General features: G+C 40.0%; 1 protein-coding gene across 8 annotated transcripts in view; it reads left to right on the top strand.

The window, feature by feature from the left end:
- SBF2 (SET binding factor 2) overlaps positions 1 to 14,039 on the top strand; it is a 474,020-nt gene that overhangs the window by 244,625 nt on the left and 215,356 nt on the right. For all 8 annotated transcript variants that reach the window (XM_029059546.2, XM_029059545.2, XM_039911379.1 and 5 more), the window contains exon 4: positions 12,322 to 12,444. In XM_029059546.2, the coding sequence (XP_028915379.1) occupies positions 12,322 to 12,444 (123 nt within the window). The remainder of the gene's footprint in view (positions 1 to 12,321; positions 12,445 to 14,039) is intronic.

The raw sequence follows: 14,039 nt of genomic DNA, 5'->3' as shown, positions 1-14,039 counted from the left end.
AGACTTGGGACAGGAACTTGGGTCATCCAGTTCCTATATCCTTGCTCTTCCCTCCACCACCCAGTGCTCTGCCTCTCTAAACATTCTTCAAAGAGAAGAAGAATACTGGATTATTCACTGAGGGAGTGAATGGGCTGGTTTCAAGTTTGGTAATCTACTCTACCATTTTTTTCCTTTTTCTGTAATGAAAACTGAATCTGGAACGGATGCCAAATCTTAACCCTGATACCTCTGAAAGAAAAAAATGCATTTGGTGGAAAAAGCTGTCATTCAGTCATTTTGTAGTTTTAAAGTCAACTGAGGAATTGGGAGCACAAGGAGCGATGCATAACCAGTGTCCCAGCTCTGGAGTTTCTTTCTGCTTACTCCCAAATTTTTGCTAGTGACAAGATTAAAAAAGTTTGGACCGTCTACTTTAGTCATTTAAAATCATATATATTTCTGGATTAAGGACGTGAATATACTCTGAAATAGCATTTGTTAATCAACCTTAACATTTGACAGTGGCGACAGTGTTTTCCCCATCAGAGTTCCATTTTTTAAATTTTTTTTTCTGCCTGAAAAATTATTGGTACAGTGGTTTGTATTTTCCTCCAGCCTAACTTCCTGAAATAAATCTTAATAATATGCATTTTTCAGGTGATCAAATCTAATTTTAAAAACATTTTCTGCACTGCTCCATTGGACACATTTGAAAATTACAAGCAAGATCTTGACCCACAACACACAATTCCTGTTCAACTCCTAAATCGTGCATATTTTTTGAAAGAACATGAACTCAATTCCATGACTACGTTGTTTATAGCCCAACTTCCTGTTTCTTTATAAAACCCAAAGATAATAATTGAACGTGCCATGTTACATGGCAATTAAACAAGAATTCAACATACACACTTAAAGATTATCATGCTGAATCCTGAACTGTGTAACTAAGGAATATAGGTTTTGACCTCCCAGAACAGCAAGGAAACTTGGTTTGTTTAGCCAAAGAGTTGGTGAACCCTAAGTTCCAGGACCTTGAAATCCACTACTTGAAATGTGATACATGATGGAATAGCTTCCCTTGGAAAATAATTTTAAATTTCATTGTCTTTTAACCCATTCTCCAATTCGGTTCCCACTGGGGAAAGACTAAAATAGCAGTCTTCATCCACAGCCTTCCACACGGTAATGTCTTCAAATTGACCCGACGCTAATTTCAAGTGGTCTTATGTAACTTTTTTTTTTTTTTAACAACCACTTATAAATGAGAACACGGTCCGAGGAAATTCTTGTTCATTTCCCCAGATGATGAACCTTTAGTTTGGCTTTGGCAGACCATCATGAGCTTTGAAATGGCTTTACCTTTTTTTTAAAAATAATATTTGTTAAGTATTCATTATATAATAATAATGATGATGATGGTATTTGTTAATTGCTCACTATGTGCCAAGCACTGTTCTAAGCATTGAGGTAGATACAAGATAATCAGGTTGTCCCACGTGGGGTTCACGGTCTTAATTCCCATTTTACAGATGAGGTAACTGTGGCACAGAGAAGTGAAGTGACGTGCCCAAAGTCACACAGCTGTCAAGTGGTGGAGTTGGGATTAGAACTCTCAACCTCTGTCTCCCAATCACGGGCTCTTTCCACTAAGCCACACTGCACTGTACTCATTGCTGGGGTGATATATGCAAATCAAGTCGAGCACAATGTTCAAAGCTTATATGTGCTAGTTTGTATAGATAATGAAGTAACTCTAAATGTATTTATATGAATATTAAAATTAAAGCTGGTTCAGCGGAGGTCTATGTTTTGCAGTTGGCCTGCTGATCAGAGATAGCATGAAGAGATAAATGGAGTTGGATGAGTTGTGGACCAGCCAATCAATCAAGAGTACCTCTTCATTCAATTCATTCAGTCGTATTTTTTGAGTGCTTAGTGTGTGCAAAGGACTGTACTAGGCGCTTGGGAGAGGACAGTACAACACACAAAAAGGGCACCTATTCATTCAATTCATTCAGTCATATTTATTGAGCGCTTAGTGTGTGCAAAGCACTCTACTGAGCGCTTGGGAGAGGACAGTACAACACAAAAAAAGAGTACGTATTCATTGAATTCAGTCAGTCGTATTTGAGTGCTTAGTGTGTGCAAAACACTGGAGAATACAACACAAAAACGGACATACTCCCTGCCCACAACGAGCTTACAGTCTGTTCCCCTCTCCCTTCTTCCCACCGGAAATCCTCCCTCCTTGGGATTTCCGCAGGGTGGAGGTGAGGGAAGAGGGACAAGGTTAAAACTTCACTGATCCCAAAACCCCCCTCAAAGTTTTCAACGACGGGCAGAGGTCAAATGTCCATTAGGGTGTAGGTCTTTTAAACACACACTTTGCCCCGATAACTGTACGCAGCACTTGGGAGAGTACGCTAGAGTTGGTAGACACGATCTCCATCTGCCAAGAGTTCACAATCTAGCAGAGAGGCGCCACTAAAATAATTCACAGGCAGAGGGAAGGAACAGAGGTTAAAAGATACATAAATGGTGCTAAGGGTGGAAGGGTTGGGATGAGCAACTAGGTTCTTAGGGGTAAGAACTGAAGAGCAGAGTGACTGAGTAATGTGGGAAATAGAGTGGGGAGATGAGAGGTTAGTCAGGGAAGGTCTCCCGGAGGAGTCGTGATTTTAGTTAGACTTTGAAGATGGGGAGCCCGTTGTTGGGTGGGGATTGTCTCTGTTTGTTGCTGAATTGTACACTCCAAGTGCATCGTACAGTGCTGTGCACACAGTCAGTGCTCAATAAATAGGATTGAGTGAATGAATATGAAGAGAGAAAGTGTCCCAGGCATGAGGGAGGATGTGAGCATAGGGTTAGTGGTGAGAGAAATGAGAGTGAGTCACAGTGAATGGATCGGATTTTGAGGAGTGTGAAGCGTGTGGGCTGGATTCTAGTTGGAAAGGAGCCAGCATAAGTAATGGGGAGGGAACCGATAGAGTGGGAAGCAGCATGAGCCAGCAGATGGAGGACAGGACTGGGAGTCAAAAGGACCTTAGTTCTAATTTCAGCTCTGCCACTTGCTTGCTCTGTGACCGTGGGCAAGTCACTTCACTTCTCTGTGCTCACTTCCCTCATCTGTAAAATGGGGATTAGGAATGTGAGTCCCGTGTAGGACATGGACCGTGTCCAACCTGATTGTCTCGTTTCTACCCCACTGCTTGGTACGCAGTGCTTAACAAATGCCGTCCAAAAAAGGGGCCTTAAAACCAATGGACAAGGATTGTCTCTATTGCTGAACTGTATTTCCCAACTGCTTAGTACAGTGCTTTGCACACAGTAAGTGCTCAATAAATACGATTGAATGAATTAATAAACGATACAGTATCATCAGATCAAATAATCACGTAATCAATTTATTGCTCTTTACGATGCAAACCATAAGATGGTTGATCACCAGGCTCTCTATGTGCAATTGAAATAGTAACGTGTCATTCTGTCATGAAATCAGATGATTTCATAATATTTCTTGGAACTCCTTTTAGGATAATTGATCTCTTTCACTTACACTGCTTTCTGTTTTGGTAAGTCACTTGAAAATGACTTAAAGAACTCTAAAAAGTGAGAAAAATTGCCTGTTTTGTTGCTATTTTGTCTGATTTCAAGGGTGCCATGCAAGGACAGCCATATAGCTGTGCATATAAGGCTTGAAAAATGATGCATATCTTTTTTATCTAATACCCTTGTAGATAAGGCTAAGTCAGAGAGATAAAATGTAGACATAAGGACACAGAAAGATCAAGCTACATTCCACTCTGGACTGGAAAAGAGATGAGTGTTTTCAGACAGTAACGTTTAGGCTGGCAGTTTATCACCCTGGGCTTTGGATCAGTCAATCAATCATAGGTATTTATTGAGCGCTTACTCTGTGCAGAGTCCAGTACAGTAGAGTAGATAGATTTGCATCTAACAAAACACCCTCTTGTTTGGGGCCTAGGAGGTCAATTTAGAATGGAGGGATTAAGGAATATATTATGATTTGGAAGTCCTGCTAATCATGTAACTTAGATATATGGTGTACCAAATTTATTTATGGATTTTGGTAGATACCAAGATTGAATACATACATTAGCAGCTAACTTGGCACTGAAACCAAGGTTTCTGAAAGTGGAGCAATGCAGATTTACTATTTGCGATGGTGTTAGGAACAAAATGAACAATTATTTGTTGAAGGCGACGGGAAACGGTGTAAATCATTTATGGAAAGAATAAATTATGAGGGAATTGCCAACAAATCACCTTCTCTTGGACAAAATCTCTAATCCATCACCATCTGCAGTAAGTATTTTTGCCATAGAGCACATTGTTTGAAAACAGAACTTGAATTTATCCTTGAACTTGGAAGATTCTATTCCCTTGGGGATGACTGATGACTTAGAACAGGCCTGCAAAATGAGTACCGGCATCTGTAATGCAAAGTGACGAAGAGGAGAAAGAATTTTGGGGAGTGTGTATTAATTTGTGAGTTGTGAGCCTTTTTTTTTTTTTGTTAATCACTCGTCGATTGCTCAATTTAGGTTCATTTAATTAGAAGAGTTAGTGCAGCGATATGGCCTAAGGCCTTTTGTTTTGTTGTGAAAGTAGGTTAAAAGTCATTTATTTGAAATGATGATTCACTTAGATGATGGTTAATATTTCTTCTAAGAATTCATCCTGGTCTTCAGTAATAATGTAGGCTCTAAGGAGTTCAGTCATCCCTTTGTCATTCTGAACGTGTGACTGAGTGGCTGAAGAATATATGTCTTTTGAGTGCTAGCCGACTTGAATATTATTGTCTGATGGTATTGTATCACGTTTATTAATTCATTCAATCGTATTTATTGAGCGCTTACTGTGTGCAGAGCACTGTACTAAGCAGTTGGGAAATACAGTTCAGCAATAGAGACAATCCCTGCCCACACGACTTCTAGAAGAGGGACATCGAAACAAGTGAACGGGCATCAATATAAATAAATTGAATTATAGACATATACACACATCAAAACAAGTTAACTGGAATCAATATGTAGAAATAGAATTATATGCAAATATACGTAAGTGCTGTGGGGCGGGGAGGGAGAGCAAAGAGAGCGAATCTAGGTGATGCAGAAGGAAGGGGGAGCTGAGGAAAAGGGGGACTTAGTGTAGCCCTTGGATCATAGTAGGTGTTTAACAAATACCCCAACAATTATCATTACAGTCTAGCGAGGGAGGCAGACACTAAAAATAAAAGTAGCACACCCCTACTCTACCTATCCTCAAAGGAAGTCTTCCCTGACAAATCTCTCATCTACCCACTCTGTTTTTCTATACCTATACGCATCTTTATCTTCAGTTGTATCCCCAATCTTTCACTGTATTTTAGCGTCTTTATCTTTATCTTCAGTTGTATCCCCAATCTTTCATTGTATTTTAGCATCTTTCTCCCCCATAGATTGTAATAAAAATAATGTTAATTGTGGTATTTGTTAAGCGTCTACTATATGCCAAGAGCTAGAGTTGATAGAATACAGTCAGACCACACACACAGTCCGTGTCCCACATAGAGCCCACATCTAAGTAGGAGAGAGAACAGGTTTTTAACCTCTGTTTTGCACACGAGGAATCTGAGGTCCAGAGAAGATAAGCACAGGAGGCAATTGGCAATGCTGGAATTAGAACCCAGGACTCCTAACTTCCAGCCCAGTGCTCTTGCCACTAAGCCACCCTACTTCCCAAGATCCTTGAGGGCAGAAATCATGTCTACTAATTCTATTATAGTATCCCAATTGCTTAGTACAGTGCTGTGAGTAAGAGCACGGTAATTAACCACTGATTGATTGATTGAATTAGAGCTCCGAGAGTTTCATATTCCTTACCCCTTTGCAATATAAGATTAGCAATAAAATCTCAAGTTAAAATTACTTATTTAGATTTTATTATTCTCCTTGAGGTTCAAAATAATTCATTGTAATTAGAAATTTTGCAAATACCATGGATTGTCCAAAAAACAAACAAATGGATTTTGGAGCAAATTAAGCCAAAGAGGTCTCTGGAAGGCCAAATGACTCCACTGCAATTAGTACATTTTGGACACCTAATCAGGAGGACCGATTCTCTGGAGAAGACACTAATGCTAGGAAAAGTCCAGGGAAAACGTGGAAGAGGCATAACAGCAGCGTGGTGGATAGAAATCATAACGGAAGAATCATTAGCAAGGTTACGGATTATGGCGGAAGACAGGACGTTATGGAGAAGATAGATCCATAGAGTCGCTAAGATCGGAAATGACTCTATGGCACTTGATAATAAGAAACTTAGACCAGTTAATATAGCATATCATTGTAGTTTCCAGTTATTTGAAAAAAATTAAAGCAGTGTCTCAGTTGGAAGTGTGGGGTTTAGGAAGTAGTCAACTGTGGTAGCATATTTCTTGTTATTGTTGTTTTCACCAATATACACCCATTTCTATAAGGCAGAGTTTGCATTCTTGCCAAAACTCCCATGTATTGTAATACCCACTCCCAGCACATATAGAGCACAGGCCTGGGAGTCAGGAAGTCATAGATCCCAATCCTGGCTCCACCACTTGTCTGATGTGTGACCTTGGGCAAATCACTTCATTTTTCTGGGCCTCAGTTACCTCTTCCGGAAAATGGGGATTGAGATTGTGAGCCCCATGTGGGACAGAGATTGTGACCAATCCAATTGTCTTGTACCCACCCCAATGCTTAGTACAGTAAGCACTTAACAAATAGTACAAATACTATTATTATGCGGCACACTGAATGACAGTGGACTCACTTTGTTGGAAGAGCGTTCTGTAATTCCCACATGCATTCTTGGCTTAGTAATGAATTCTTGGCACGGGCTTGGTTGAACTTTCTAAGCACTTAGTACAGTAAGCGCTCAGTAAATCCTATTGCATGAGCGAATGAGTCAGAGGACGTGGGTTCTAATCCCGCCTCCACCACCTGTCTGCTGTGTGACCTTGGGCAAGTCACTTCACGTCTCTGTGCTTCAGTTACCTCAACTGTAAAATGGGGATGAAAACTGACAACCTCACAAGGGACAACCTGATTGCCTTTTATCTACCCCAGTGCTTAGCACAGTGAGTGGCACATAGAAAGCACTTAAATACCATCATCGTCATTAATGTTATTATTATTACCTGAAATGGTATTGAGAAGATTCATTCTAGCAGGATTGAGTTGGACTAGCTTGCTAGCCTCCTTAAAGACAGTGCCACCCAACCAATAGCGCCTACTTCGTTTCTATTGTGATAGAAGCAGCGTGACCTCTTGGACAGAGTACAGGTCTGGGAGTCAGAGGACCTGAGTTCCAATCCTGGCTCTGCCAATTGTCTGTTGTGGGTCCTTGGGCATCTCACTTCACTTCTCTGGGCCTCAGATCCCTCATCTGTAAAATGGGGTTTCAATACTGTGAGTCCAATGTGGGACATGGACTGTGTCCAATCTGATTATCTTGTATGTACCCCAGAACTTAGTACAGTGCCTGGTATCGTCATTATGTTGTCTTGTTTTTCTCCATCTGTCTCCCCCCCGATTAGACTGTAAGCCCATCATTGGGCAGGGATTGTCTCTGTTGCCGAATTATACATTCCAAGTGCTTAGTACAGTGCTCTGCACATAGTAAGCACTCAGTAAATACTATTGAATGAATGAATGAACGGTACTAGCAGTGAGCACTTAAATACCATTTTTTTAAAAAAAATTAAATTTTAAATAAATTTAAATATATAAATTTTAAATAAAGATTTTTTAAAAATCTGTTTACAGTAATCCGGGAGATAGCACTAACTTTTTTCCTGCCAACTACTCTCATTTAAAAGTACATCATTAAGTATTTTTGCTTTTAAGCTATAAAAACGGTTCTCAAATATGAAGAATAAAGCCTACATTGCAGAGTATGTCATTTTCACATGAAGGATTCCTTGGAGAGCTATAATTATGAGAAAATTTGAGAAGCATCATGGCCTAGAGGAAAGGACACAGGCCTGGGAGTCAGAGGTCCTGGGTTCTAATTCTGGCTCCTCCACCTGTCTGCTGTATGTGACCTTGGGCAAGTCACTTAACTTCTGTGCCTCAGTAACCTCATCAGTGAAATAGGGATTAAGACTGCGAGTCCTCTGTGGAACGGGGTGGTGTCCAACCCGATTACCTTTTATCTACCTTAGTGCTTAGTCCAGTGTCTGACACATAGTAAGCGCCTAACAGATACCATAAAAACATAACCCTTGTGTTGCAATCTCATTCTTCCCACGTTGGTATGAAGTTAGGGAGTAGTTCAGTCTGTTGATAGGCTCTCTTTAGGCTTAGTAATGAAAGAATTCCTCAAGGAGTTTAAAATCTAAGATAATGTGTGTTACTGATTGATAAGAAAAGTAGAGATTTCAGAATACCTGAAAATGACATTTAGATGGGAAAGATGAATAACTCAGGAAGTGCTAAACAGAATTCCAGAGGTATACTTCATTTTCAAATTCATAGATTACTGTAGGTAATTGAGAACAAGATAAATAAAACAAATTAAATGAGAAAAAAGGGAGTTCGAATAATGAAGTAAAGATCAGTAATGTAAGTACTTGTACGAAGTTTTTCTAATTGCAAGAGTAGCCAGAAGGAGAGCTTTTCTAAGACGATACTTGTCCAGGGGAATGGACTGACTTCAGAACTATCTCCTCTCTGCAAAAAGAGACACACACTGGGGGGTATTCTTATGTGAAGAAGGGAGCTCCCTCTGTAGTAGTGGAAAACAAAATCTGGCAACACTACTAACTTCTTTCCACTTGGCACCAAGCCAAGGCTCTTTTATCCTCCCTCTAGAAAATGTGCCACATTAGTTCTATTGCTTGATTTCAAAAGGCAAGAAGTCTTTATTTGGAATTGTTATTTGCCCTCTCAATATCTGTAATTGGAAGTACTGATTGCACTCCATCTGCCAACTTTCCAAAAAGAAATGATCTGTGAACTCGTTGGGAGACAGATGAAATGCCAAGTGGCGGGCTAACTGCCACGCTTTGGCTCACGGCCCGCACTGCCGAAGCTAATTGTTGTTCGTTAACACCGGGGCAGCTATTGTTCAGCCTTTGAGGGGCCGGGGAATTGCAGAGAAACCTTAAAAATGATCAGAGCTTTTCAAGGCTATATTGTTTGAGTTAAAAGACGATAAGCGAAGTAGAAGAGACTGTCTCTAACGTTCCTGCAATTTGCTAACAGTAATAAGAATAGTAATAGTATTTGTTAGGCACTTAATACGTGCCAGACACTGTACCTAAGCAATAAGGTAGATACAAGGTGATCAGATTGGACCCAATCCCTGCCCCACAGAGGGCTCACAGTCTCAATCCCTGTTTTACAGATGAGGTAACTGAGGCCCAGAGAAGAGAAGTGATTTGTCCAAGGGCACACGGCAGACAAGTGGCGGCGATGCATACAGAGCAGCTGCAGTCTCTCAGTGTTTTGGCCTCCCCGCCACCTCTGTAACGGCCACTGATTCTCCTCTACAGCATGGCCTGGGTAGAGTGTGGGCCTGGGAGTCAGAAGGTCATGGGTTCTTATCCTGGCTCTGCCACTTGTCAGTTGTGTGACCTTGGGCAAGTCACTTCACTTTTCTGGGCCTCAGTTCCCTCATCTGGAAAATGGGGATCGAGACCGTGAGCCCTACGTTGGACAAGGACTCTGTCCAACCTGATCTGCTTGTATCCACTCCAGTGGCTGATGTGTAGTAAGTGCCTGAACAAATGCCGTAATCATTATTTATTTGTCACATGTTGGGAAATTTATTGGCACTTTGGCTTCAGAATATCATTACTAATCACTTGCTCTTGGGCAAAGTCACTTCACTTCCCTGTGCCTCAGTTCCCTCATCTGTAAAATGGGGATTAAGACTGTGAGCCATACGTGAGACAAGGACTGTGTCCAACTATATTATTTTGTATGTACTCCAGTGCTTAGTACAGTGCCTGACACATAGTAAATGCTTAACAAATACCTTTAAAAAATAGGGTAGTACTTTCTGTTCATGCTCTGGAGGCTTGAGCCCCTCAGCTGATATCCCCTTTCTGGCATCCATAAGAAGCTGAGTTATTTTTGCTAGTATTAATATAATCTTAGGTGCTCAGTTATTTACTTAACATCAAAGTAACTTCTTTTAATCACAAGAAAGAAGAGGAGCTTAAAAGTAGTAACTCCTTTCATAGACAGATCATAAAATAATATCCATTGTGTATGAATAAACTTAGACATCCCCTCCTTTTTATGCCATCTGATTTAATTTTTTTATTGGGCATGTGGAGTCAAGCAGTATATAAGGAAAGATTGTAGATTGCTCTTGTGTGTCCTTTTTTTGCATAAAGAAAATAGTGTCCCAAGTCATTTTAAAAATCCACACTGGGATCGTTTAAAGGAGGATAAAAATCGAAATTCCTTCAGTGAATGATTTATATGGTAATTGTGCACAATAGATTTTGAAGTTAGACCTGAAATTACAAAGAATTCTGTTGTTGACTTATTTTAATGGAATATCTCCGCTCATTCTAAGATAATGAAAACCATTTCTTTTTTGGATTTAAGGAAATTAGAATAACATTTTTCAAAATGTTTATGACTATGTGTGATCACCTTCTAAAATATGGTAGTGCCTGCAAATTGTATAAAAAATGCATCTAGCAGTAAGGTTCTTTGCTGCCCATCCATCTGTGAATAAAAAAGCTTCTTGTCAGGAATGATGGATGAGCCTGGGACCAAGGCCCCTCCCCAGAGGATTTTTTTAAATGATATTTGTTAAATACTATGTGCCAGGCACTGTAATAAGCACCGGGGTAGATACAAGTTAATCAGATTGGACACAGTCCCTATCCCACATAGAAAAGCACATTCTAATCTCTGCAGTGGGGGGAAAGCTTCAGTCAAGACTTTTAAGTTATTTTAGTTTATGCCTTTGCTTATTAATTACACTTCAAATTCCAGGTTAGAATTTTTTTGGTTAAAGTATCATTATTTCTAGGGAAATAACCCTTTCCCGAAATGCAGTGCATAAATGTCTCCATTCTGGTTTATTTTGGCTTTATACTGGTATTTGTTACGTGCGTACTATGTTCCAGGCACTGTACTAAGTGCTGGGGTAGTCAAGATATCAGGTTGGACACAGTCCATGTCCCACATGAGGCTCACAGTCTTAATCCCCATTTTACAGATGAGATAACTTGGGCCAAGAGAAGAAAAATGACTTGCTCAAGGTCACACAGCAGGCAAGTGGCGGAGCTGGGATTAGGACCCTGGTCCTTCTGACTCCCAGGCCTGTGCTCTACCCACTAGGCCCCGCTACTTCTCAGGGGATTTGATACTAGACGCTGAGGATTTGCACAGCGACATTTATGCTCTCGTTTCTGCCAGGCAGCTGGGGCAGGGAGCTCCTTGGGGACGGGGCAGAGGTATAGAGCACACTGCCGAGTGCACCGATCCATTGTGGTATTTCTTCTGCTTCTCTGTGAGGGACTTTTGGAGTTAATCTTATCAGTAACGGAGGAGCACAAGTCAATAAGAACCAGTTTTAGAGGGTGCAACACAAAGCCTTCTAAGTCATTTCACTGGGGTCTCGAGGCTCGGATCTGGTCTGGCGGAGGGAACGATAAACAGAAAACCCAAATGAAAGTAGACTTTTCAGTCACTGTCGTCTTCCCGTTTTTGAAATTTATCTTTGAAAAATCAAAAATCACATTTCTGAATACCCGGGAGACTTTTGGCAAGATGTGTAAGATGTGTAATTGGCTGGCTCTTGAAGTTATAGCAGCGTGGCAGAGTGGATAGAGCACGGACTTGGGAGCCAGAAGGTCGTGGGATCTAATCCCGGTTCTGCCACTTGTCTGCTCTACGCCACTTATCTGCTCTGTCACCTTCGGCAAGTCACTTCACTTCCTCTGTGCCTCAGTTACCTCACCTGTAAAATGGGGATCAAGACTGGGACCCCCTTGTGGGACAGGATCTGTGTCCAACCAGATTTGCTTGTATCCACCCCAGTGCTTAGTACAGTGCCTGGCACACAAGCGCTTACTAAATACCACAATTATTATTTTCCAATAACTGCTTAATTGCACTTTGCTAGATGTATATCATTGCATTGCAGTATTTTTTTAATTCAACAATTTTATGTTTCTCTAAAATCATGACATTTTCTTTTTAAGAGGTTTCATTTTAATTCTTCCAGTTGGCATGTGGTCATAAAGCATTAAGTGTGACTCCCCTTTTTAAGTCCATAGAAGCTGGGAAAACTACTTTCTTCTTCCTGATACAGCTCTTTGTTTTCTAGGGATCGAAACACGAAGAAATTGAAGGCGAAGAGGAGGTGTCTGGTTTAATTCAGCCTGCAGAAGTATTTGCTCCCAAAAGCCTCGTATTGGTATCCAGACTAGATTATCCAGACATTTTTAGGGTAAGAAATTCCCAGCTGTCATTCGCCAATTGAGTTACTGTTCAGATGTAGTTGTTTTTTTTATGTGGAGACAAGTTATTTTGAAATAAAATAGCTCAGTGTCGGTGTAGGAATTTACCAGTAGAGGAGAATGTTCTTGAAATGATAGAGGAATTGTGGTCTATTTGAAGAACGTGCGCCTGGAGACCTGGGTTCTTTGTCGCAGGGATCGCTGTTTTACTACTTCATGGAACTCATGTATCCTCTTGGGCCTCAATTTGTCTTTCTTACATGGATTTTGTGAGGATGAAAATAAGATAATTGACCTGAAAGCCCCTTAGAAATGGGGTTTTGCTATGAAATTCAAGGAATTTTGCTATTAATAATGACTTCATTATTACAAGTAGTGGTAATAAAAAGTATACTCAAGTCTATATGTGAAAAACTGAAAACTGAGGTGATAAAGTATCTCTCTGTGTTTTTGAAAAATTGAATTTATATAGACTTTACATTGCATTCATGTCATTATGCACCATGAAGAAATATTTAGTTCACAAACGATTTAAATGAGGTTAAATGCATTTGGGCATTATTTAATAAAAGAATAAGAAGAATTTCAGGAGTTTTAAAACGAGGTTAAACGACACCGAAAAAGTTGAAACCCAGCTGCCTTTTCAGAAAAGTGCAAAAATGAAGGAGATTTTAATTTCCACTTGTTCCATCTATAAGGTTGCAGACTCATTCAGTTCAAGTGTTTTCTGACTTTCCAAATTCATTTTTTAATTAAAATCTTTATCAGTAGAAACAGTGGGAGTTTAATAAGAGTAAAAGTGTGGTATAAACAAATTTCAGTAAATGATTACAATTGAAATTAAGTAAAATTGAATAATTCTTAAAAGAGTGCTTTTCAGAATTTTAGCAGTATTTTACCACTTTCTTCGATGGTATTTGTTAATCGCTTACTGTTTGCCAAGCACTGTAATTTGTGCTGCAATAGATATAAGATAATCAAGTTGGACACAGTCCCTATCCCACATGGGGCTCACCGACTAAGTTGGAGGGTGTAGGATTTAATTCCCATTTTACAGATGCTATAGCTGAGTCAGAGAGGTTAAGTGACTTATCGAAGGTCACACCACCAACAAGTGGCAGACTTAGGATTAGAACCCAGGTCTTCTGACTCCTTGGCCCATACTCCTTCCGCTAGGCCATGCTGCTGTGAAGAAGGCATTTAATTACTGCATTATCCCCTTTCCCACTCTCTCTTCTTTCCACCTGAAAAGTGTTCAATTTTTTTTTTCATTTTCCTGAACTATAATAAAGTTTGTGCTGTTGTGTACCTTACAGTACCAATATAGTAATCCTTAATTAAAATGGCATAAAACATGAATTCTGAATTTTAGGTTTTTCAAAGGATACAAAGCAAAGTAAAAAGAACAATTTATAGTTCTGATCCTCTAAAAGAAAAATATTTTTCTTTATATGCTGGGATGGAGTAAAAAATTAATCTTTTTCCTTAGAGGTGGGAAAGTAGGAGAAACTCTGAGAGTGACCACTTGGGTCAGTAAGTTTGGGGGTTTAAAGAAGGATCTGAGGCACTTACTCAGATCCACAAG

The sequence above is a fragment of the Ornithorhynchus anatinus genome, chromosome 3 (genome assembly GCF_004115215.2).
Source record: "Ornithorhynchus anatinus isolate Pmale09 chromosome 3, mOrnAna1.pri.v4, whole genome shotgun sequence".
NCBI lineage: Eukaryota > Metazoa > Chordata > Mammalia > Monotremata > Ornithorhynchidae > Ornithorhynchus > Ornithorhynchus anatinus.
Note: the sequence above shows the minus strand (reverse complement) of the source record. Positions and strands in the feature narration are given on the sequence as shown.